Source organism: Paramisgurnus dabryanus, chromosome 1 (assembly GCF_030506205.2).
Source record: "Paramisgurnus dabryanus chromosome 1, PD_genome_1.1, whole genome shotgun sequence".
NCBI lineage: Eukaryota > Metazoa > Chordata > Actinopteri > Cypriniformes > Cobitidae > Paramisgurnus > Paramisgurnus dabryanus.
In genome coordinates this window covers 14,739,913-14,767,895 of record NC_133337.1, presented here as the reverse complement: position 1 = coordinate 14,767,895, position 27,983 = coordinate 14,739,913, and the positions used below count along the sequence as shown (strand labels likewise).

Sequence of the window (27,983 nt, the reverse complement as noted above, 5' to 3'; positions counted from 1 at the left end):
TTTACCATATTGTCTTATGTTTTACAATAACCAGTAAAATGCAGAAATCTTAAGTTTGATACACTCAGTTGAACTTGCATTTTCTGGAGCAATGACACCTTACAGTGCATGACCTAATATCAGTAGAGCTTAGACAACAAGACAGTCCCACCCCGTTCCACTCCCATTTTGTGGTTTTATGGTTGGGATGAGGTTTTGTTGTTAGCATGGTGTTTTGTTGACTCCTGCATTATCTTTAGTTATATTGACAGTGTGAAATATTGTGTATCTTTTGTTATTGAGAAATTATTCATCACATCATTAATTAACACAATGCAATTTCTAGAAGCAATCAAACCAGTTCTCATGCTTTGAATTCTAGTGTTTCTCTTTTAGGAAACTCTATTTTTTTAAAAGAAAATTTGTGTATACACTCTTAAAAATAAAGGTGCTACAAAAGATTCTTTACAGTGATGCCATAGTATATGATTCCCCAAAGAACCATTCATCAAATGATCGATCTTACCATCCCACAATCCAAAGAATAATCAAGTAATAAACTACAATAAACTAATCTTCAACAGAAAGGTTTTGCAGATGTTATGAAATACGTCCAAAAAAGGTTATTTAGTGGCAACTTAAAGAACAGCTAACATATTATAATGTGTAAACCATTTTGGTAACACTTTATAATAAGGTTCCATGAATCCAAATTAATAAATACCTAAATTAACTCTTACATACATATAAACAAATTATTTGAACCGATATAAACTAATGATGAGTTATGGTACACATAACAAACTACGGAAGAGTCATCATCATTACCTACACTGTGACTCATATTATATAAATTATTGTCAATTAATGCATTAACCAACAAACATGTCATGCTGTAGCCTGGTTAATTATAACTTTTCATTAGTTTGTCATTAGTACATGCCTTATCTCATCATTAGTTAATTTAATTAAACATACATTTAGGTCTTAGGTTATAATGATTCATAGACCCTCATTACAAAGTAAAAACAATTTTACACCATTATTGTAAAAATATACAGGTAATTTAAACAAAATCAATAACTTATTGGTGCTGCCCAATAGTTTTGAGATGGCCTTGATCACACTATGCTATCAAAATGGGACCTGCCATCAAACAAATTACCAAATGCATTTTTAAAATCTCTCTTCTTGACATTTAGGATATTCCAGGGAGATTTATTTGTGTTCACATTTCCACACAAGCTATTACCACTGATCTTGCACTTTTTCTGTGGAGGAAAGAAATCACAAAGATGATTGTCATTTAAAGCCGGTTTGCACCATAGGTGTTTAAAACAAATACCAAAACTATTGATAGAGCACAAGCACCATATTGGTGCAGTTGATTTTAACCTCCTTATACCGTTTTTTTTTTTTTTTTTTTTTTTTTTTGCACTATAATACTTAATTCTGTGTAACTGGAACCTGTTGTACACAAACATGGACAAATACACAGCTTCATGTTCTGAGAAAAATATTTGGTTAGGCTATATTTATTGGTGCTTCCTAACCCCAAAATAGCTGGTAGAAATCTGAAAAAGACAAACCAAATCTCGGGTCGTAGGAGGTTAAACTTTATTTACTACTTTATCTAGGTTATGAAAAAATAGTATATACTGTATACAATATTTGATATGCTACAAACTTAATTTTCTCGATAGCCTGTGTTTGTGGACATCAGCATCAGTGTTTTAAAGGGACAAAGGGCGAAGAGGGAATTTAGCAGCCGGAGGTGACGTCAGCAAGCTGCCGCTTCTGTCTTTGTTGACTCCAGACGATAACATTAAATAGAAAGCGAGACCTTATGATTGTTTTGTATGTAATATCGGTCAACTCTGTAAGACTTTTCAGATCGATCAGTGTTCATGCGAACTCGGTTTATCAGTCTATTAGAGCAGTAATGTCTTTGTGTCGTCGCCGGTGAAGTTGTATGGAAAAGTCCTCAAGCGGATTTCAGCTCAACAAAGCATCGTTGTCGGACTTGCCTTAAAGTTTTCATCATGAGTGCGTATATTTTATTGCAAAGCAGCACTAATATGAGTGACATCGTGAGATCGGAGTATCAAGGCTGTGTGAACGGATCCATGATGGACGGATTTAGTATCTTTATTCAGGGTTTGTTAGCACTTCTCGCCTTCAGCACGTTAATGTGTAAGTTTTCTTACTTTTTCTTTTACCCAATATCGCAAATGCACCTTAGTTTTAGATTGTTTTTGCGCTGTTTTTGTTCGGGATGTTTGGGAATGTGACCTAACCAGCAGCACGTGGTTTTGTGTTTGTTTGTTTACAGTTTATTGTGTGCGCTTTATAAAAGCATTTGTAGCAAAATGTACATCTACCATGGTTTTATTATGGGAAATGCGTAGTAACCATGGTTTGTGATGGTTTGCAGTTTGTAATTAGCATGTTTTACTACAAATATCACTGTTAAACTATGCTTGCTGACACTGCAATGAATCAATGTTTAAAATGTTGTTAATACTGTTTCCTAACCTTAGGACAAAGTCACCATGCTTTCATTGTAGAAAATGTGTAGTTACCATGGTTGTTTGGCGGAATTATTGCCATGTATTCATCATATTTTACTACAGGTAAATTAAAATAATGGGTTCTGTGATACGAACTTAAATTTGGGGTTGGTATGGTTTTTTTGTTCGTTTTTGATAAAATGATGTGGTAACACATCTAAATTACGGTTAGTGCAGTGAAAGTATGATTATTTTTTGCATGTTAAACTATGGTGGTTCAGTGATGTAACAGATGCAAATATTATTTTTTTGCTAGTAAACAAAGGGTACTAAATGATTACCTATATTACAATTTTCCAATATATATATTGGAACATTGTGGTCACCAAAATCACGTTATTATATAGTAGAGTAACAAAACAGTTTTCAAAAATCATGGAGGTAACATGAGTAAAATACTGGGAATATATGATCCTGCCAAACAGTCTTGTTTACAATTTTGATATTGTGTACACTGAGAAAAAAAATGCTTGTTGCACTTACATTTTTAAGTTTAATCAACTTGAATTGACAAATTATTTCAGCTTTCTTGAGTTGCTATAAATTATTAAGTAAAGTTGAATTAGCTTAAGTTATTTCATCTTTATTTTTTTATTTAAAGCAACTCCTTACTAGTCAAGAAAGCTAATAATTTGTGTAACCTAACATAATTTGTTAGTGTTAAATAGCATTTTTTTACTTAAATAAAAAATGTACAGATGTTTTCACGTCTTGGGTGATAAAATGTATTTACATCAGATCAAGTGGTTCTCACTTCTGGCATTTAAGCTATACATTTTTATTTTTGGAAGTACTGTATGTGTGATACCTGGGATCGAACTCTTGACCTTTGCGTTGCTAACGCAATGCTCTACCATGTGCCTTACAGTCAATTTCATGGATTTCTCTACTAATGAGCTACTGATTTGAGTCACATGGTTTTAAGGAAGATACACAAAGGGGCGATTTTCCCGTACATGGTTTACATTAATCCAGGACTAGGCCTTAGTTAAATAAGGACATTTGAGTCATTTTTACAAACAAACCTTACAAAAAACAATACTGGTGTGCATGTTGAGGCAAAACAATATGTTTAGATATGTCTGTAAAAGGTATTTTTAAATAAAGGCAGCTCAAACATGCATTTTAGTCTGGGACTAAGAAAAGCCCTGTCTGGGAAACCACCCCTAAATGTTTAGTGCAGTGGTTTCCCTTGAGCATTAAAGGGACACTCCACTTTTTTTGTTACATAATATTATTCTAATTTCCCAGCTCCCCTAGAGATTTTTACCATTTTGGAATCCATTCAGCTGATCTCCGGGTCTGGTGGTACCACTTTTAGCATATCTTAGCATAATCCATTGAATCTGACTAGACCATTTAGCATCGTGCTAAAAATAACCAAAGAGTTTCGATATTTTTTCTATTTAAAACTTGACTCTGTAGTGACATCGTGTACTAAGACTGACAGAAAATTAAAAGTTGCGATTTTCTAGGCAGATATGGCTGGGAACTATATTCTGGCTTATTACACGGCTCTCTGGAATGCTTGATTCTGATTGGTCAGTTGAGACATTTGCAGGTTCGTTCTTTTCAAATAATAACCGCTCCAAAATAATAACGCATAGCCGGACTACTTGCAAGAGTAAAATCGCTCCGCGCCAATAAAGATCAATAAAGATTACTGTCTGTTTGGCGCCATCTTGTGACAAACACTGGACAACCACGACAAGACACAGACAGCTTACTGAGACTGAACTTGACAAAATAGAGCATGACAGCTATGAAGCCAACACACAAAAAAAACAGACAAGTATGAAGCAGAGGATCTTAATAAGGTATTACGATCATTTTATGCATCTGTGCAAAGTTTCGCGGAAGGATAAAAATGTTAATTTAAAACAAATATGCCAATAAAATGTTTCAAATTCATATTCATGTCCATTTTTTTTTCTTATGTGGCAAGTAGCCGTGTAATAAGCGGGATAATGTAGATGCAGCCGGTAGTTATTGGGAAATAAGCCCCGACAGTGTGATCAGGACCCGACGCGAAGCGGATAATAATAATAGGACTTTGCTGCCGTAACATGGAAGCTAGAGGTGCAATGATATTACGCAATACCCGAAAATAGTCCCCTGCTATTTAAAGTTACTAAGGGAACTATTTTTGGCTGCTGTGTAATATCATTGCACCTCCTGCAGCCATGGTAAGCAGCCCTTGATTATTATCAAATGTTTAACTCTAGCAGGGCCCTACGCTAACCTTTGTCCCAAGGAGTACATGTGCTCCTAAAAGAAAAAATGTGAACATTTTTTGAAGCATCAGGTCTAAAATTAGCAAATGAATAATAACATTGTCTTCATTGTATAAATTAAATATAAGTATTATTTTTTAGAGCTACAGAAGGGATTTTCTCTTTGTCTTGGGTTGTTTGATTAACATTAAAGGGATAGTTCACCCAAAAAATGAAAATTCTGTCATTGTTTACTCACTCTCATGTTGTTTCAAACCTGTATAAATTTTGTTGTTCTGATGAACACAAAGGAAGATATTTTTAGAAATGTTTGTAACCAAAGCATTTGTGGACCCCATTGACTTCCATAGTATTCTTTTTTCCTACTATGGAAGTGAATGGGGTCCAAAAACAGTTTGGTTACAAATATTTCTCAAAATATCTTCCTTTGTGTTCATCAGAAAGAAATATATACAGGTTTCAGGGTTTCCCGCAGAAAATTTGTTAGTTAAGGTTAGGGGTGTCACAATTAATCGATTGTGCGATGCGGGGGTGGACGATTCTGCATCGATGCAGTAATAACCCATAATCGATTATAGCCTGCTTACATCATTCGTCGCGTACAGGTATGTGGCAGTAGAAAAAATGGCAGAGGGTTGTGAGAAACGAGTGATAAAAAATGCACCGGGTATTTTAAAAGCCGATGTCTGGGCTCATTTCGGCTTCTATGAACATGCTGGTAAGCACGAACTGGACAAGACACACGCCCGAAATGACCGGAGCCCGACATAATGCAGCCCGAATCCGAACGTACGTAGATTGACAGCTTTTTAAAAGCCCGAACCCGTTTACAGCACGACATTATTTAAATGTGCGCACACACACAGCTTTTGTAAAGAATGAGAAATTTACACAGGTTTTAACATTATTTATTAATTACTAATTATCTACATGCAAAGTTGAAGTTGAAACAAAGAAATAAAATAAGTCATCTGTAACATTGTAACATCTCATTCTAAATATGCCTATGCAATACACTATAAATAGGCCAATAACATTAACATTTATATTTCTTAACGAATTAAATTAAGATAATACATTCTGAATTAAGATGGGTATTTGGCAATAACGAAATTAAGAGAAAGGCTCCGTGGGATTTGCGTCGGCACTTCTCTCCATTACTGCCAACATTAGTCTATATGCTTTGTCTAAATTATGTATTTAAGACTCAATTAATATTTAGTTATACATTGAAAAACCTTTACTCACCAAGATTAGACTACATGTTTTTGATTAGGAAAATTATTAAATAAATGGCTTCAGCGCGGTCCTGCGCTACTGAACTTGACTGCTCATTTACCTCACAAAGCCGGAGCGGAAGCCCGAGCCCGCCCCGAGCCCGTGTAAAATGTTAGAAAAAAAGCCCGAACCCGCCCGAGCCCGTCGGGTTCCGACGGGTCCCGTCGGGTTCGGGCAAAGATCTTCAGCTCTAGTGTAAATCCTGCCATGCACAAATAAAATATGTAGGCAATACCACTAATCTAAGAAACCACGTTAACAGTTTTCACCCCGAGCTGCTAAAGAATGCAAGTGTTGATAATGCTTTAATTGACAGTAGTATTATGCACTTTTAGTTTTTCCTAATGTTTTAGTTTTAAATGCTGCTGTTGTTTGCTGTTTACAGAACAAGTTTGTCTTGTTTCCTATTAAGTAGTATACTTTAGTATACTTCTTGAAGAAAACAAAATACAAAGGAGTTCAAATACTGTATCTGACTTCTTACATTCATCAAAATAATTGTAGCAATGTGCAGTAATTAAAAAAAAGGATGCAATGCATCGTGATGCATCGTAACATCGAATTGAATCGAATCGTTAACTTAATAATCGGAATCGAATTGAATCGAGGAACCAGTGAAGATTCACACCTCTAGTTAAGGTGGTAGGGATGTGCAGGTGGGTGGGCCGGGGGCGTGGCAATCAAAGGGGCAGGGCGTACGCGTCATGATGAAAATATTTTTATTTAAAACACTCAAATAAAACTCAATTTTGAAGAAACTATGACAGAAAATGAACACATGCTAGATTATTAATGAATTAAATGTTTTATCAACAGGCTAGTTATCCTTCAGACATTGACGAACCATGTCTTTCCCTCATTTCGGCCATGTGGCGCGTGCCTGCTCGCAGTGTAAAGCGCGTCCACGCTATTCTTCGAGATGCACTTGACGGCCTTTTGTGCAGCAAATTTTTTTTTTTTTTTGGACAACCTTGTTAAGGTGGTAGGGTATCCCAGCTTAGGTGGGCCGCCCGAACTGAAAAGTGCTGCGGGAAACCCTGGGTTTGTAACAACATTAGTATGAGTTAATGATGATAGAATTTTCATTTTTGGGTGAACTATCCCTTTAATGACACAGACTTAAGTAGGTTAATTGAGGTTACTGTCTCTTTAAGGTTTTTTACTCTAATCTTTTAATACGCTTAAGACATACAAATGTTTTTATTAGAAAAATACTGTGGCGATCATTTTGTTAGTATGTGCCCTGTCAAGAACAGAAAGATTTTTGCTTGCTCTTTGAAACGCGTCTCTCTGTGCATGCACTTCATCGCGCTGGTGAAGTGCATGCACAGCCCGTCACTCACGCACTGTGCTCCTAAATTATTTTACAAGTTCGCACATAACTATTTTAAGGCGCAAATGTACTGTAGAGCCCTGTTTAGGGGAGCTGGTAAATAAGAATATTTTCAAAAAAAGTGGAGTGTCCCTTTAAAAACCAGTGGTATATTCATATGGTTCTTTTATATTTTTATGGTTTCATTTGAGATCATTAAATGTCATTGTTATCTGTTTTTTCTTCTTCCTGGTGCTATCATGGCAAACATTTACTCTTTTAAATGTCTGATTTGTTTCTTTTTGGGCAATTATGAAACCTAGTGATTTTAATGCTGCTTGGTACAATATATTATTAAATGACCTATACTGTATTTCTATTCATAAACATGACTATAAATGAGATATGAAATATGAAATGTGATGGCTGTGACTTCTATTTTCAGTTTGAAAAGTTCATGTTAGCTTTTTGATCCAGTTCGATAACCTGTAGTGTCAGTGTCAAGGATTACTTGACCTGGTGATATTGGTAAAGAATTGCGTTAGAAGCACAAAGGTCATAGGTTCGATTCATACAAACTGATAAAATGTATAGCTTAAATGTATAGGTATTGATTTTCTCTACATTTCAGGTCGTCTCAGGGAAGGTTTTATGTTTGACCAGCTTGATGTTTGTGGAAAAGCACATTTCACAGAATGGACATTTCAAGCAAAAACTTGCCCATTATCTTTTAGGGGACAAGCTTTATTCAAAGATAAGACACTTAAGCTGGGTGATAAGTTAACACATGATTAACATCCGTTTGGTTGTAGCTCATGTGATGTTCAGACCCCAAACTCAAATGACACTTTCTGCTGGAGGGCCCAAGTCATGTGACCTGCCCTTAAAGTTTGGACCCTTTGTCCAGTTCAAAGTTGTTATTTCCCAATGTTGAATATAATTGATAGTCATGTGCTTTTGAAAAGAAAACACTGTGTGGTTTGTTAATAGTTAAACATTTTAACTTGATAGAAACAGATGTGGAAAATATCAAAGTATAATATAGCTGCAAGCAGCAATGGCGGGCCCTCGCACGTTTTTTTTACCGCTACACTGTGCGTCCGAGAAAACGATGCACGGTGGGCAAGGGCATCAAGTGGGTAAATATCAGTGGGCTATTTAATGTTGTTACTGAGCCATTTGGGGACTGTAGGTAAAAGAAACCCCACATTTTAGACAAACGGGGGCGCTAGTGAGCCACTTAAGAGACACGCCTATGTGTGACCTGTTTGTGCACACTTAACAGCCGACAACTCTGATGTGTGTGCCGACTTTTAGGTTAATCTAAGCACGCCAAGAGTCCTAAATATGCCTGAAATAAATGTAAGTTTGGGGCGTTGCCATGGGAACAGCGTTCGAGATATCAAAAATCCCTTCGCAATTTATCATCTACTATGTCTCGGCATCATGTTGACCACTTCTGGTGTCAATCTCATGAATATTCTAGAAGGAGTATTTAAAAGAACATCGGCATCAACTTAAAGGCTTAAATAAGCCTTTAAAATGAAAGTAAAGTTTGACGTGTTGCCATGGGAACAGCGTTTGAGATATCAAAAATCCCTTCGCAATTTATCATCTACTATGTCTCGGCATCATGTTGACCACTTCTGGTGTCAATCTCATGAATATTCTAGAAGGAGTATTTAAAAGAACATCGGCGTCAACTTAAAGGCTTAAATAAGCCTTAAAATGAAAGTAAAGTTTGACGTGTTGCCATGGGAACAGCGTTTGAGATATCAAAAATCCCTTCGCAATTTATCATCTACAATGTCTCGGCATCATGTTGACCACTTCTGGTGTCAATCTCATGAATATTCTAGAAGGAGTATTTAAAAGAACATTGGCGTCAACTTAAAGGCTTAAATAAGCCTTTAAAATGAAAGTAAAGTTTGACGCGTTGCCATGGGAACAGCGTTTGAGATATCAAAAATCCCTTCGCAATTTATCCTCTACAATGTCTCAGCATTATGTTGACCACTTCTGGAGTCAATCACATTATTTCCTCAGGAGAAGTATTTAAAAGTTTACCGCATGCAGCTGTAAGGTTTAAATATGCCTTAAAAATGAAAGTAAAGTTTGACAGGTTGCCATGGGAACAGCGTTAGAGATATCAAAAATCCCTTCGCAATTTATCATCTACAATGTCTTGGCATCATGTTGACCACTTTTGGTGTGAATCGCATAAACATTCTAGGAGGAGTATTTAAAAGAACATCGCATGGAACTGTCAAAAAAAATCCACCTTTGTGACTGACAGACTTCCTGGCGCCTGGTGGTGGCGCTATACCCGGTAGTCACAATAGGCACATCGATGCGATCGGAATCTTCAGACGAACAAACACCCCGTGTGTCATCACAATAAGACATTTTTTGCCCTAGATATTAGACACTTCCTGTTTCTCTGATTTCGCCACAACTTTGTCGCCTCGCCATGGCAGAACCGTTCGAGATATCAAAAATCCCTTCGCAATTTAGCAAGTCCAATGTCTCGACATCATGTTCACCACGTTTGGTGTCAATCGCATGAATCCCCTGGGAGGAGTATATAAAAGTTCAACGCATGCATTTTTTAAACAATCCAAAATAGCCGACTTCCTGTTGGGCGGAGCTTAAATGTTAGAGGGCGAAAGTTGTTCGGGTCGATGAGATCTATAAGCGTACCAAGTCTCGTACATGTGCGTACATTTTTGCCCGATCTGTGCATCAATGTTTTTTTTTGCATTACAGGGGGCGCTACAGAGCCCCTGTGCCACGCCCGTGTTCCAGCCTTTGGATTTCTGCGATGACGGACGACTCTGACGTCTGTGCCAATTTTCAAGAGTTTTCGAGTATGTTAAGGCCCCCAAAAAGTCCAAAAGTGTTAAAAAAAATAAAAAAAAAAAAAAAAAAAAAAATAATAATAAAAATAAATATAGCTGCAAGCAGCAATGGCGGGCCCTCGCACGTTTTTTTACCGCTACACGGTGCGTCCGAGAAAACGATGCACGGTGGGCAAGGGCATCAAGTGGGTAAATATGAGTGGACTATTTCATGTTGCTACTGACCCATTTAGGTACAGTAGGTAAAAGAAACACCATATTTTAGACAAACGGGGGCGCTAGTCAGCCACTAAATAGACACGCCTTTATCTGACGTTTTTGTCAACACTTAACAGCCGAAAACTCTGATGTGTGTGCCAAATTTAAAGTTCAACTAAGCACGCCAAGAGCCTTAAACATGCCTGAAATTAAAGTAACATTTGACGCGTTGCCATGGGAACAGCGTTCGAGATGTCAAAAATTCCTTCACAATTTATCATCTACAATGTCTCAGCATCATGTTGACCACTTCTGGTGTCAATCGCATGAATCCCATACGAGGAGTATTTAAAGGTTCACAGCATGTAACTGTCAGCCTTAAATATGCTGGAAAATGAAAGCAAAGTTTGATGCGTTGCCATGGGAACAGCGTTTGAGATATAAAAAATCCCTTCGCAATTTTTCATCTACAATGTCTCGGCATAATGTACACCACTTCTGGAGTCAATCGCATGAATATTCTAGAAGGAGTATTTAAAGGAATATCGGCGTCAACTGAAAGGCTTAAATATGCCTTTAAAATGAAAATAAATTTGACGCGTTGCCATGGGAACAGCGTTTGAGATATCAAAAATCCCTTCGCAATTTATCATCTACAATATCTCGGCTTCATGTTGAACACTTTTGGTGTCAATTGCATGATTATTCTAGAAGGAGTATATAAAAGTTCACTGCATGCAACTGTAAGGCTTAAATATGCCTTTAAAATGAACGTAAAGTTTGACACGTTGCCATGGGAACAGCGTTTGAGATATCAAAAATCCCTTCGCAATTTATCATCTACAATGTCTCGGCATCATGTTGACCACTTCTGGTGTTAATCGCATGAATATTCTAGAAGGAGTATTTAAAAGAACATTGGCGTCAACTGAAAGGCTTAAATATGCCTTTAAAATGAAAGTAAAATCTGACGCGTTGCCATGGGAACAGCGTTCGAGATATCAAAAATCCCTTCGCAATTTATCATCTACAATGTCTCAGCATTATGTTGACCACTTTTGGAGTCAATCACATTATTTCTCCAGGAGGAGTATTTAAAAGTTTACCGCATGCAGCTGTAAGGTTTAAATATTCCTTAAAAATGAAAGTAAAGTTTGACGGGTTGCCATGGGAACAGCGTTCGAGATATCAAAAATCCCTTCGCAATTTATCATCTACAATGTCTTGGCATCATGTTGACCACTTTTGGTGTCAATCGCATAAACATTTTAGGAGGAGTATTTAAAAGAACATCGCATGGAACTGTCAAAAAAAATCCACCTTTGTGACTGACACACTTCCTGGCGCCTGGTGGTGGCGCTATACCCGGGAGTCACAATAGGCACATCGATGCGATCGGAATCTTCAGACGAACAAACACACCGCGTGTCATCACAATAAGACATTTTTTGCCTTTGATATTAGACACTTCCTGTTTCTCTGATGTCGCCATAAATTTGTCGCCTCGCCATGGCAACACCGTTCAAGATATCAAAAATCCCTTCGCAATTTAGCAAGTCCAATGTCTCGACATCATGTTCACCACGTTTGGTGTCAATCGCATGCATCCTCTAGGAGGAGTATTTAAAAGTTCAACGCATGCATTTTTTAAACAATCCAAAATAGCCGACTTCCTGTTGGGCGGAGCTTAAATGTTAGAGGGCGAAAGTTGTTCGGGTCGATGAGATCTATATGCGTACCAACTCTCGTACATGTGCGTACATGTTTGCCCGAACTGCGCAACAATGTTTGTTTTTGCATTACAGGGGGCGCTACAGAGCCCCCGTGCCACGCCCGTGTTCCAGCCTTTGCCCGGTCGCAATGACGGACGACTTTTACGTGTGTGCCAAATTGCAAGAGTTTTCGAGTATGTTTAGGCACCCAAAATGGCCAAAAGTGTTAAAAAAAAAAAAAATAAAAATAAAAATAAAAAAAAAAAAAAATATAGCTGCAAGCAGCAATGGCGGGCCCTCGCACGTTTTTTTTACCGCTACACGGTGCGTCCGAGAAAACGATGCACGGTGGGCAAGGGCATAAAGTGGGTAAATATCAGTGGGCTATTTAATGTTGTTACTGAGCCATTAGGGGACTGTAGGTAAAAGAAACTCCACATTTTAGACAAACGGGGGCACTAGTGAGCCACTTAAGAGACACGCCTATGTCTGACCTTTTTGTGCACACTTAACAGCCAACAACTCTAATGTGTGTGCCACATTTAAAGTTCAACTAAGCACGCCAAGAGCCTTAAACATGCCTAAAATTAAAGTAAAGTTTGACGCGTTGCCATGGGAACAGCGTTCAAGATGTCAAAAATTCCTTCGCAATTTATCATCTACTATGCCTCAGCATCATGTTGACCACTTCTGGAGTCAATCGCATGAATATCCTAGAAGGAGTATTTAAAAGAACATCGGCGTCTACTGAAAGGCTTAAATATGCCTTTAAAATTAAAGTAAAGTTTGACACGTTGCCATGGGAACAGCGTTCAAGATATCAAAAATTCTCTCGCAATTTATCATCTACAATGTCTCAGCATTATGTTGACCACTTCTGGAGTCAATCACATTATTTCCTCAGGAGGAGTATTTAAAAGTTTACCGCATGCAGCTGTAAGGTTTAAATATGCCTTAAAAATGAAAGTAAAGTTTGACACGTTGCCATGGGAACAGCGTTCGAGATATCAAAAATCCCTTCGCAATTTATCATCTACAATGTCTCGCCATCATGTTGACCACTTCTGGTGTCAATCTCATGAATATTCTAGAAGGAGTATTTAAAAGAACATTGGCGTCAACTGAAAGGCTTAAATATGCCTTTAAAATGAAAGTAAAGTTTGACGCGTTGCCATGGGAACAGCGTTCGAGATATCAAAAATCCCTTCGCAATTTATCATCTACAATGTCTTGGCATCATGTTGACCACTTCTGGTGTCAATCTCATGAAAATCCTAGAAGGAGTATTTAAAAGTTTCCTGCATGCAACAGAAAGGCTGAAATATGCCTTTAAAATGAAAGTAAAGTTTGACGCGTTGCCATGGGAACAGCGTTTGAGATATCAAAAATCCCTTCGCAATTTATCATCTACAATGTCTCGGCATCATGTTGACCACTTCTGGTGTCAATCTCATGAAAATCCTAGAAGGAGTATTTAAAAGAACATTTCATGGAACTGACAAAAAAATCCAGCTTTGTGACTAACACACTTCCTGGCGCCTGGTGGTGGCGCTATACCCGGGAGTCACAATAGGCACATCGATGCGATCGGAATCTTCAGACGAACAAACACCCCGCGTGTCATCACAATAAGACATTTTTTGCCCTAGATATTAGACACTTCCTGTTTCTCTGATTTCGCCACAACTTTGTCGCCTCGCCATGGCAGAACCGTTCGAGATATCAAAAATCCCTTCGCAATTTAGCAAGTCCAATGTCTCGACATCATGTTCACCACGTTTGGTGTCAATCGCATGAATCCCCTGGGAGGAGTATATAAAAGTTCAACGCATGCATTTTTTAAACAATCCAAAATAGCCGACTTCCTGTTGGGCGGAGCTTAAATGTTAGAGGGCGAAAGTTGTTCGGGTCGATGAGATCTATAAGCGTACCAAGTCTCGTACATGTGCGTACATTTTTGCCCGATCTGTGCATCAATGTTTTTTTTTGCATTACAGGGGGCGCTACAGAGCCCCTGTGCCACGCCCGTATTCCAGCCTTTGGATTTCTGCGATGACGGACGACTCTGACGTCTGTGCCAATTTTCAAGAGTTTTCGAGTATGTTAAGGCCCCCAAAAAGTCCAAAAGTGTTAAAAAAAATAAAAAAAAAAAAAAAAATAATAATAAAAATAATAAATCCGAGCAAAAACAATAGGGCTTCGCACCTACGGTGCAGGCCATTCTGGCCTGCTCCTCGGTGCTCGAGCCCTAATAAATCCGAGCAAAAACAATAGGGCTTCGCACCTACGGTGCAGGCCATTCTGGCCTGCTCCTCGGTGCTCGAGCCCTAATAAGTGGTTAATTTTACCTTGGAGTTGTACCAGACGGATTATATAGAGGGGGCAATGTTTTTAGTAAATATAAAAATCTGTTATCTCTTCCTTACAAAAACTTATCAGTATGCTTCAGGTCATGCACTGAATGACCGTTAAAAACATTAAAATTGACTTCTGACCTGACCAAAGTTACACATTACCATACCATTCTCATATGTTTCTGTTGATAATTAAACTTGCATAGAGAAAAATAATGTAACCCTTAGTTATTATCAGAAAACTTATCTTGATTTATGTCCATATAGAACATAGATTTCACTTTAATTTTCTTTAAAGCTAAAAAATGCAGTGGTGTGGAGTCATTCAGGCAGCAATAGTAGTTTAAAAACGCATTCAGGCATCTGCATATTCTTGTTTTTACTGTATGCACTTCCTGTTTGTTATTTTGGGCACTTCCCGTCTAATTTTTGACTGCAGTGCATCTATGCTGATGTCATCCCTGATGTTAAACTCAACATTCAATATAAAAAAAATCTTTCAGTTCAGCTGTTAATAACAAACTTGATTTCTTATTTGAAAACCATCTCGTAGATGCAGTTCTGTTATAGGTCAGGTCACATATATAAACATTTCAGTTTCATTATGACATGCAAGAAAGTCCTGAACTCAAAAGAACTTTAACCAGGCCATAAAGGCTGATTCGGATCAGACATATTAATGGTTTGACCTGCTATTGTATTTTTACTGTTAATGTTTAAAAAACAATGTTAAAATAGTGTTTAAATCTTTTTGTCATGTGTCTAAAATGGGAAACAACCCCTAAACATGTGCTTTGCTGTGTTGCTTATGTGGCTTTCACCTTGGACCATCTATGACTAGTTATCATGCCTTATTGACATGTTTGTTCAATGTGATTTTTCTGTTTGACATACAGTATGTGCACATTGGTGCCAACAAATATTCAGGCTCTTAGATAACAAAATTGCAAACCAGGACATTTTACAGAAAGATAACACAAACTGAAACTTTTTAAATTATATAATCTTAGTTAAAAATGTTAGTTGTAAATTTGTTGAGCTACACCTGTGTAAAGTCTTGACAAGCACTATCATCACTAAAAAATCACATTAGATTAGATAAAGTCAGGGGATTTTAAGTAAATATTTCAATAATCTAATAGCTCATTTGCATGCTTAACTTAAAACAAAATTCATCTGTTTTAAAGTTTTTATTAGTAATATTTAACATAGTTATTGTTAATATAACCTGTTATTGGACCATCATCTTTCAATTTTTTTTATTGGTACATAAATTTTTTTTGCATGAATTCTCAGTTTTCTAACATACTGTAGTGTTGGGTAATGGTCACATGACATTTATAATGAACAAATAATGTATATATATTTTGTAAGTAAGTGTTTTATTTAGATTTTTATTTTTAAATTAATTTCTTTAGATTTTATCATATAATTGTTAATCGTTTTTCATCAACTCACGAACCCCCTGGAATTCTTTCACGAACCTCAGTTTGGGAAACCCTGGATTTAAGTCATAGTTAATTTTTACAAATGCATTTTTTTATATTTTTTACATAATGCAGTGATTTATACATTAAGTGTGACTTTAAAGCCTTAATATTTTTGGTGACTGTGTAATCCACTTTAAAAAGTGAAAAGTTGGTTAAACTTAAAAAGTTACTTTAACTCTTTCACCGCCAGCGTTTTTAAAAAAAGTTGCCAGCCAGCGCCAGCGTTTTTCATGATTTTCACCAAAGTTTAATGCCTTCCAGAAAATGTTCTTCTTTAAATATATAAACATACAATATACCAAATGAAAGAACAGACCCTCTGCTTTCAAACAAAAAAAACCGTTTCATCCTACCTTTAGTGGTTCTTTTGCAATCAGCTTTTGAATATGGGTAGGTTTTTGCAAAAATACCATATTTTGAGCAAAAAGCAGAGATAATTCCATTTTTATGACGGACTTTTCATAGAGATCCCATTCAGAGCGATCTTTAAAACAGACACGGACATGCAGCAGCTTGCCATAGGGCAATACTTCCGGTTTTAAAAAGTTCGGAAGTGCGCCACCTGGTGGATAATAGCGGTATTGCGGAAAGACGGAAAATCTCGTCATTGGCGGGGAAGCGTTTTCTCTTAATTGACGAGATATCTCGTCAATGGCGGGGAAAGAGTTAATTGGTAACACCAAAAAATATTAAGTTTATTCAACTTAGGCATTTCAACTAAAGTGTAACTAAAGTAAATATTTAAGTGGAATAAACTTACATTTGAACCAACTTTTCACTTTTACCAAATTTATAAAAAAAATGAAGCCAAAAATTATTTATTAATTTTACACTCCGTGTATGTTTTGATAATTGTTTTGAATCTGATCGCTTAACAAATTTATCACAAAAATAAACATTTTAAATAAAAATACCCATATTTAAAGGAACAGTATGCAAGAAATGTATAGCAATTAATCATAAAATGGCTCTGATATGTCACTAGACATTAAGAAATCATTTTCATTTCAAATATTTATATCACTGACAACATTGGTCCGGCCAGGATATTGTCGTTTAAAAAGTGGAGTTGCAGCCCTCAACTGATGTTTATGTTGTCAATTTGTGTATTGGCAACCAGTTGTGTGATTGCAGTACCAGTTTTGGCCAGAATCCTACATACTGTTCCTTTAAGAGTTTATAAACAGAGAAAAAAAATAGGATGAAACGTTTTTCTCCCATTTTGGTTGTTTGTTTGAAAGCAGAGGGTCTGTTCTCTCATTTGCTAAATTTGTTTGTTATATATTTTTAGAAGAAAAATGCCCTGGAAGGCATTTTGTGAAACTTTTGTCAAAATCAGTTTATGACTTAAATCCAACTTTTCACTTTTTACAGTGTAGCAGTTTTTAATAATCTGCAATAAGTGTTATCCTAACTAACACAATGCATGTTTTGTCTTTACAGTAAAGAGGTTTCGTGAACCTGTTGGAGTAAGACGGCCATGGAAAATCTGGTATAATTAATAGTGAAATACTAAATTAAAAGTATAATTGAAGAATATCTTAAAATAAGCGTCAACACTCATCTGCATCTTTCTCTTATCTGCAGGTTTTTTGATACGTCTAAACAGGCTATTGGTGCTCTTTTCATGCATTTTGCCAATATATTCCTCTCCATGCTCACCAGTGAAGATCCCTGCTCCCTGTAAGTCACTTATTAAGTCTTGTTTAAACAGATTGTTTTAATCTGACTCTAAATAAGCATTCGATTCTCATTGCTGTAGGTATCTGTTGAACTTTCTGTTGGATGCCACGTTGGGGATGCTGGTGATCTGGTTGGCGGTGACTGTGGTTTCCAAACTAGTGGAGTACAGACAGTTAACACTACTAAAGTTTGGAGAATATGGTGAGTTAAATGTGTAATTAGTACTTTAATGTTTTAATTAAAGTACTAATAACTCTAGTTTTATCTTTAAAGTTTACTTTAAGAGCTGCTATCCACTCATGATTTCCTCCACATGTTCACATGACTAACTATGAGTCACTTTATATATCACAAATAAATCTGTTACCTGTTTATAAAACACTTTTGGGTGCACAATAAATCATGGGTGACAAATTACATCTGCAAACAAGTTATTTGTGTAGGCATAAATAGTCAGATATGTTTGCATGACGCTACACCCACACTTTATATGTGTGTTATATAAAGGCTGCTGACATATCAGTAAACAGTATATTACTCATTACGTTTGAGGTGTCTGTTTTGAGTTACGTATGTCCACCAGATGGCGCCATGTGTTATATTTTTCCAGGAAAGTTCGGGTAGTTTTCCCACACTTGCTTTTGTTTTTCTGAGGGATTCCCTTGGTGAAGCACCATAGTAATAACATAATACACAAGTGCACATACACTCACACACAGAACAGATGGGGTACACCCACTGTTTCAAATGAATTTGGCCAGACCAAAGTTGGTGACTGCCTTTCTGCTTACGTCAGATTTTGAATTCTTGTTTGGTTTCGTATGCCATATTAAATTGATCTGAATTTGTGGAAGCTATAATTTTTATTGGACTGATAATCGATTTATACCAATAATACATTAAAACAAGTTTTTCAGTCAAACATGATCAAATCATTGGGTGTAATTTTATTTTGCCTTTCTTAATTTATTTTACAGTGTGTCGCTTTAAATATTTTTGCTTAATCTAAAGTGACGTTTTTTCCATCTTTGCACTCTGATATAGTGGAAAGTAAAATATTTGGTTTTTGCTTGAGCCTATTGTCAGCAATCCTGCATATTCACTTAAGCGTTCACTCTATACGCCCCTACTTTATTACATTACACTAGATATGTCTTAAAGAGGTCAGGTCTCTTTGACTACATTCAGACTGCAGGCGAATGTAGCCCATATCCGAATTTTTTGCCCAAATGTGACCCACTGACACTGCCAACGTCACATTTTTGACTTTTAGGGAACACGCATTCTGATAAAACCTTGAATGTATGTTGCTTTGTAAGTTACTGTGCTTTAAAGCGTATGCCAAATGTATTAATGGAAATGTAGTGTTATAAATCTCTTTTTTTTTGCTTTTAGGTGACCCTCCTCGTGTTGTTGCGTGGTTGGCCCAGAGCCTTGTGTATTTATTCATCATTGCTGTGGAGAAAAGTGTGGTCACACTGGTACTGCTTATTCCTGGGTGGACCAGTGTAAGATAAACACAATACATGCACAATTTCAGTTTCTAACAGACTCACCCAATGAGCATTACTTTCTCCAGCAATATTTATAGAACCACATGATCTAGAGCTAAGACTTGGGCTGGAAACTGATTAAAATCATAGACTTTAAATCACAGTATGTTATATTAGTAGTACATGTTTTCCTGTTAAACTTGTTTTATTTGTGTGGGAAATAGTCAGTAATATACAAAGTCAGAAATACAAAGGAAGTTATATATTTATCTTTGTTTCATTCTTGTTTTTATATAAATCCTTATTGAATATCACAGTTTGTATTAAAGGATATATTAAAAATGTAGAATAGGTGATCAAAATGGGAATGTTTTTTTTTTTAAATATGCATTTTTCCCTCTTTTATATATATACTGTAGAGCAGTGGTCTCCAACATGGTGCCCGCCAAAGCACATTCTATTAATAGCCTCAATTTTAATATTTATTTATTACATATTTTTATATTAGCTTGGCTTCTTTAATGTATGTTAACAGTTTAAACAATGATACAACATATCAACAAGTGAAATAAAATAAAATCAACTTGAGGAGCCCTACAGATTGTTTTACCCATTGTGGTAGCCCTTGCTCACAAAAAGGTTGGAGACCCCTGCTTTTGAGTGTCTAGAAAAGTGTCCACTGTAAAACAGTAAATAATAAATGAGTTTACCTTTGTTAATGTTGACAACTTTGTGACAACTGTGTTTGTGTTGTAGCTGGAAGAGGAAGTGTTGGACTACATCCCAAACCCACAGCTGGAGTTAGCTATCGTCATGCTTATTGTGCCGTTTGTTGTTAATGTAAGATCTATCTATCTATCTATCTATCTATCTATCTATCTATCTATCTATCTATCTATCTATCTATCTATCTATCTATCTATCTATCTATCTATCTATCTATCGTTCTATCTATCTATCGTTCTATCTATCTATCTATCTATCGTTCTATCTATCGTTCTATCTATCGTTCTATCTATCTATCGTTCTATCTATCTATCGTTCTATCTATCTATCGTTCTATCTATCTATCGTTCTATCTATCTATCGTTCTATCGTTCTATCGTTCTATCGTTCTATCGTTCCTACCTACCTGTTTGCCTACTGTTTGCCTCTTCATCTGCTTCTCTGTAATATAATGTAGCTAAATTTGAGTATATGTTTGTATCTGTTTCAGTCTATTATGTTTTGGGTGGTGGACAGTTTAACAATGAGGAAGTATAAGAAGACAACATCTCAGGAAAGTTCACGTGACAGTGCAAAGCAAGTAGAGGTGCCAAGTGTGTGCAGTGATGAAGCTGAGGTGAGTATTTTCAATAAATACGTTTAAAAACATCTACAGTAATCAAACAGATTACATTGATTGTTTTCATAAATGTTTAGATTTTGCATTTGAATCTTGAAATTTAAAGGTACAATATGTAAATTTTCACCACCAGAGGTCGCTATTACACTATAACACAATAACAAAGGCGAAACTTAACTCTTTCCCCGCCATTGACGAGATATCTCGTCAATTAAGAGAAAACGCTTCCCCGCCAATGACGAGATTTTCCGTCTTTCCGCAATACCGCTATTATCCACCAGGTGGCGCCCTTCCGCAACTTTTTAAAACCGGAAGTATTGCCCTATGGCAAGCTGCTGCATGTCCGTGTCTGTTTTAAAGATCGCTCTGAATCGGATCTCTATGAAAAGTCCGTCATAAAAATGGAATTATCTCTGCTTTTTGTTCAAAATATGGTGTTTTTGCAAAAACCTACCCATATTCAAAAGCTGATTGCAAAAGAACCACTAAAGGTAGGATGAAACGTTTTTTTTTGTTTGAAAGCAGAGGGTCTGTTCTTTCATTTGGTATATTGTATGTTTATATATTTAAAGAAGAATATTTTCTGGAAGGCATTAAACTTTGGTGAAAATCATGAAAAACGCTGGCGCTGGCTGGCAACTTTTTTTAAAAATGCTGGCGGTGAAAGAGTTAATGACGTTGTGAAGGAGAGTGGAACAATGGGAGATGTTGTTTTCACCGTTCAGAGACGCATGGAAATCGCTAGTCATGTTCAGGGATCAGGTAGTAAATTAATGTTTATTAACCTGTGCGGTTGATCACATTATTTGATGCCATCGTAATGAATTCGCTGCAAGGCACAACAGCTGCATGTTAGATGCTGTATAACAGTCACTTCTGTCCACACGTGTTGCCATAGTTTCTACAACCAGAAACTGAGAATAGCATGGATATTAAAGGGACATTCCACTTTTTTTTAAAATATTCTAATCTTACCGTTTTGGAATCCATTCAGCTGATCTCCGGTTCTGGCGCTAGCACTTTTAGCATAGCTTAGCATACTCCATTGAATCTGATTAGACCATTAGCATCGTGCTGAAAAATAACCAAAGAGTTTTTGATATTTGTCCTATTTAAAACGTGACTTCTCTGTAGTTACATCGTGTACCTAGACCGACAGAAAAATAAAAGTTGCGATTTTCTAGGCAGCTAGGATCTATACTCTCATTCTGGCGTAATAATCAAGGACTTTGCTGATGTAACATGCCTGCAGCAGGTGTAATGATATTATGCAGTGCCCAAAAATAGTCCCCGGCTATTGAAAGTAACCAAGGAAAATATAAAAACTCTTTGGTTATTTTTTTGTGCGATGCTAATGGTCTATAATCAGATTCAATGGATGTGCTAAGCTATGCTAAAAGTGCTAGCGCCAGAACCGTAGATCAGCTGAATGGATTCCAAAACGGTAAGATTCAAATGTTTACCTCGGGAAGTGGAAAATGAGCATATTTTCCTAAAAAGTGGAATGTCCCTTTAAGTCACCTAAAAGTTTGACAATAACAAGGAAGGAAAAGGACGTGCCATTATTTAAAACAGTAATTTACAAATCCTTGGGAACATTTGTGATACCATAAGGACACGACAACTGCTTTAAATATTTCTCACTGTTCAAGTGGTTTTATTACATAAATATTACATATTTTGGCTTTTAAGTACTAAAGTAATACAACATCTTATATCTCTATTAATTATACAGCTTATTCAAAGCAGCTGCAGCTCTTGCAGAACCAAACTAAATTTCTAAATAGTGTTTCTACCAATATGGGCATCAAACCATAAAACACTAGTATTTTTGTCTACTAACAATCAGTCTAAACTTTACTTGAGATCATTTTAGTTTTTAAACTGTCAAATATTACAACAAATGTCATTTTTCCTATTGTTGCTATAAATAATTTTCACACAATAAATATGTTTTTGCTCATCACATTCTGTGTTTAGATTATCTACACAAATAAAATAATTTATTTTTATTGTGGATGTTTTATTTTAAGAAAGGTCTGGCTCTGAGACTATGATGAAACAATACAATCTAGAGTAAAGGCATTTGAAGTTTGACATAATTATAAACAAAAAACCCAACCTACCATCTGGTTAGAAACAGGAACTCTCACCTGAAGCTCACATCGTTGGTTGAACCTGAATTTAACATTTTGAACGGCACAAATAGTGCAGTGTTTTAAAATGCTAAAAAGACATGCACTCTAAAAGTGTCTGGGTTATTTTTGACCCATAATGGGTAAATATTGGAAAGAAAATACAGCTGGGTTAAAATTGACCCAATGTTGGGTTGTTTAAACACAACTGCTGGGTTATAATACCCCATGATTGCGTAACAGCAACCCAAAATTGGGTGATTTTTAACCCAGCATCTGTTCTGTCCAATATTTACCCATTATGGGTCAAAAATAACCCAGACATGTTTTGAGTCTACTCTGCATCCAAAACCACCTCCAGTACTTATATAGGCAAAAAGCAGTAGGCAAGGTGAGTAGTATGTCTAAATTCTTTAGGCGAAAGTACCCGGATTACTATCCCGTGAGCCCGTGGGTGAGGAATTATCGAACAAAGCAGACAAGGGATTGTTTTATTAAAAAATGTCTGAAAGCAGTAACATTATTTGTAATCATATTCATACTATACTGTTTTATACACTTTTAACTATAAACTTATTACTACAAATTATACACTTTTAACTATAACATTACTGATATAGAAAATGCGGAGGTTTGCACATTGGTTGTAAAGGAAAACATGAGTCAGAAAAATTCCTAATCATGACCCCCTTCCTTTTATCTGTCCCTCTGGTCATTTCATCCCTCTTTAGTTTATTTTAAGCGTGTTTATTAGTTTATGCTGAATCTTACATGTAATGTGAATTAAAATCTGAGAGCTGTTTGAATGTTTTGTTTTGTTTCCCAGTGTCATGTATGAATAGTTTGATTGTGTATACTGTATATTGTGTTGTATGCTTCCTCTTGAATGCTGGGATTGTATTTCATGAATCCAGTTACAGACCTTTCTATTTCTTCCATTGACCAGCAATCTTTCCACAGGCCAGTGACCTCAAGAGCCAAGTGGTCTTTATTTGTTGGGGGTTTTCTCCTTGTTTTCCTCCTTTCTCTACCATTGTTTTCCCTTCAATCTTTTATTGACACCCCCAGTTTTGGTTGTTTGCCAACCATCCACAATTTATCCATTTGTTCAGAAGGAGCATTGACATTTAGGACATGTTTCCATAAGCTCATGCTATGGAGAATAAGGGCAGATCTGTGAAAATAAGTAGACGTGCATTGTGCGCACATTAAACTGATTTTAACATTGCTGGAAATCACCGTAAAGTCTCATCTGTTCGTTCTGTTTTACACTCAATAGATTTATGCATCTGTAATGTGATCTGATTCACATGTGATCGCACCGAATGGGAAAATGTTTTTCTGACCAGGCTGCTTGGTTGATCTCAGATTGTTGTGTGTTTGTGTGTAGGTGCTGCTGAAGGTAGATGAAGATGATGATACAGTGTGTTACGAAGACGAAGAGCACATTACAATAGAAAGGGAAAAATTATGAACTGGTATGGATGTTTAAAACACTAATACAACTGAAGAGCTCAGATGAAAAGTGCGTCTGACATGTTTTCTTGTAAAGGAGATTTTTTATCAAACACATATGTAACATATATATGCATAGTATCGTTCAATACATTTTTTACTTAAAATGTATGTAACATTTTGTAGTCACTACACAATTCCTATACCTCCATTCACATTATTTAATAGTTTTAATGACCTTATTAATACTTTATAATGCAATAATCGCAATATTGAATGTATACATTTTACCATATTGTCAATTTATATTGGAAATCAAGATATTTGAAATATAAAATGGAGTATTTGAAGAGAAATGGTATTTAAATAATTAAAGAGCAACATTATCTCCCACCTCCCCATCCTTTAAAGTGATGGTAAAGTTTGAACTCTTCAGAAGTTAATAAAAGTAAAGAAGCTCAGAGTAATAAGAGAGGAGGTGTAATGTTTCTCCTGATTATAGTCATTTAGACTTTTTAATTTAAAGTCTAAACAGCTCAAGTCTCTACCTGTGATGAACACTTTGCTGTAAACACACTGTGCTTTGACATACTGGCATACATCATGTCATTATATGCAATAGTTTTTCTTATGAAATAGAAAACGACTTGTAAATATTCAGTATTTTGATTGAAAGGACAAATTGGGGTGTTTTGCACCTTAAGTTTACACCAAAATATTGTACAGTACTCAGTTTTTATTAATTTGTGTTTTTGTATTTTTACGCATTCACTGTAATGCACAGTGAAGTAATTTAATATTCATTGCGAATGTACAGTATACATTTGTTTATATTTAAAGCTGTCAAATTATCTTGATTTCTTGAAATTGTAGTATTTACCATTTTAAGCATGCTAATGCAATTTCTTTATCTTTGTGTATCTTTTGATATTTTCTTGGAAAATTATGTTATGTCTTATTTTGATGTTACTGAGTAAGTAATCAAAATGTCGTTATATGAGAGAAAGTCATCTTTCATTAAACCCATACACATTTTGTAATAAAAGCACAGTTGTACTTTTTGTTCATCCTGTTTATTCTCAAACAATCCCAGGAGATGGTTTTCAAAAGTTTTCTTATGTAACAGATGTAGTTATGGATGCTGATTGGTTAAAACTGTATTTTGTCCATGCTAAAATAATGTGAAACACCTGTTCACTTTGCTGTTGTGCATATGCAGCTGCGCTAGCAGTATCTGTAGTATCATGGGTTATATATCCGAAGGCTGCCACTTTGAATTTGCTGGATTAAAATAAGCATTTTATTATGTAGTAATAGTTCAAGTGAGTTTAATTGTAAGTCCACTATATGCAAAAACATACAGTAGGAACCAAATATTGTGCCTCACAGGACACCAGTGCTACATATTTAACAAATATAAACTTATATGTAGAACCATAAAGACCACTGGATCATGAATATATTGTGAAGTGAAAAACATCACTGGTCTATTTTTAAAATATGGGCAGCCTTAAACTCATTAACTGTCACTGGCCCACAGGTGGGCCCAAAAGGGTTTTTCTTAAGTATTAAATCGTTAATATCCTAGTCCAAAACTAAAATGATCTTGACAAACTATTCATTGATGGAAAGCTCTGTGTCTATTTTTCAAATTTCTTCACCGTTTGGATAAATGCATAACGTTGTGAGAGTAATTTCTAAAATGTCACAGCCCAAATGTGGGCCCAATTTTGAAAAAAATGATTCATTCAATTTACTCAATTTTTTAAAGGTAAGTGGTTGCAATTAATTTATTTAAGCTACATTTAAACAAAAAAGATTAGTTAAGTAAAATACAATAAAAAACTTTTGGTTAAATGTAGCTTAAATAAATTGATTGCAACCACTTACCTTTAAAAAATGAGTAAATTAAATGAATAATTTTTTTCAGTGTAATATCCCATTTTAAACCTAAAATAATATTGACAAACTATATATGGATGGAAAGCTTTAAGAATGTACTTTTCATATTTTATCACCATTTTAAGAAAAGAATGAGACAGTAAGAGTAATTTTCTTAAATGTCCTTGGTATTACATGTTTATAACACTATACATTTTCAAAAATCTTGACAACCTGGAAGCTCTAATGGGGGGCGTACACACCAAATGCGAATTTAACTATTTGAATTGAGATTACTTACAAAGTCAATGTAAAGATGCAAACTTGTGTGGGGTGATGCAGATGACAATCGTGCCACACAATTCTGGTCATTCACATCGCCTCGCACGATTGCTGAAAAAATCTTCAAAAATGTTGACCACCTATATATCATTGGAAATCTCTTGGAAGCTAGTTTTCATATTTCAAAACCTTTTTGCAGTAATAATAATGCAGTGACAGTAATTTATTAATTTGGGATAATTTGTAAAAATAGTAGGCAGCAATCCATTAACCCCATTCACACAGACCTTTGGTCCCAGAAAATACCTATAGAATTGCCAGACAAGCCTCTGTGTGAACTCAAACACATATAAAACCCCATTCACACAGACCTTTGGCCTTTGTTGGTAAAACCACTAAAAGTGTCATTTTTGTAATTGTAACTTGGATCAGAGCTAGTTTTTAGCATTTTGGGCCAAACATTTTTTTATTGCTTTTAAATATAAAATACACCTTTAGAACGGATGTGTTAAAAACATCACAATCAGTGTTAGTTTAGGAACAAACCACACTAAATGGGTTGCCCCAGAATTCACACATCTATGTGTTAATTTTGGAACAACCAGTGCTCGAATTGAGGAGGCATTGAGGACCCCCTATAAGGAATTAGGGACTTGGGTACTTGGGGGGGGCGTCCCCTCAGATATTTTTTATTTTATTAAAGATAATGCTGACAAACCGTTATTTTTTTTGTTGAAGGTAAATTCTGATCTAGTTTAAATCTGTAAATTTTGGATTGCTTTTCCTTGTATCGATGTTACATAAATCATACATTTGCGTTTAAAGGTAGTAATGTGTTGGGTTTTGGGTTTGCTGCTATGTCATGGTGGCACTGGGGAACAACACATTTTGTGTTACTTTTAACACAACTTGTGTTTTATTTTAAACTAAATTAACGCAAAATATAATATGTTAAATGCATAACATAAAAACTGTGTAAAAAATTAACACATCCTTTCTTAAGAGTGTATATAGATTATTGCATTATTTGTATTTATTAAAATAAACTTAACTGCTATAACTATTTAAAATATATTAATTTAAAGGTGCCATTACCTTTTCAGTTAAGGGGTTATGCTATATTCATTGCCTAATGCCATGTTGACTGTGACTGTTGAGTACTGACTTTAGAAAATTGGTTTACACAACCGCTGTGTGTGTGAATGCACTTGTGCATTTCCTTCTTATCAGTAGTTTGGGGCACTTGTCTCCAGAGCTTTTATGTGAAGATCAACTATTAGTGCCCGCATGATTACATTCTAGCCACAGTCTGTAAGATAAAAGGCCTGACATATTAACTAAGCAAACTCTGGTAAAACACCTGGAAGGGGTGTGTCTAACAACTATTTGACCCCGCTGTGATGACAGGGACACAACCACACAGTCACCTCGGTTAAGTTGTTAAGCCCATATTTACTGTAGCATTCACTTGTGTGGTTTTGACCTAAAAGAAGAGTTTTGGTGATTTGATCATATTTAAACATTTCCCTTGGTTACAAAACAAAATCGTGACCGCCAACTTTTTCAGAGGACCTCATTGTGAAAGTATTTTCCTTTCACTTCCCTTTCATTCATCAAATTTAAGTCCCAACCAACTAGTTAAAATAGATAAATCATATTTTTGCAGCAAAAACATTTAAAAATCCACGAATGGGCTGGAGTCTATTCCAGCATCTCAGGATCGA

At 35.8% G+C, this 27,983-nt stretch overlaps 1 protein-coding gene across 1 annotated transcript; it reads left to right on the top strand.

The window, feature by feature from the left end:
• Window positions 1-1,741: 1,741 nt before the first annotated feature.
• On the top strand, window positions 1,742-25,157 carry tmem110l (transmembrane protein 110, like). The gene is made up of 8 exons (XM_065274718.2): window positions 1,742-2,172; window positions 17,429-17,477; window positions 17,573-17,668; window positions 17,748-17,869; window positions 19,064-19,176; window positions 19,918-20,001; window positions 20,378-20,503; window positions 24,032-25,157. Exons 1-8 carry the CDS (start codon window positions 2,022-2,024, stop codon window positions 24,113-24,115), a joined length of 825 nt encoding a protein of 274 aa, XP_065130790.1. The 5' UTR covers window positions 1,742-2,021; the 3' UTR covers window positions 24,116-25,157.
• Window positions 25,158-27,983: the final 2,826 nt, after the last annotated feature.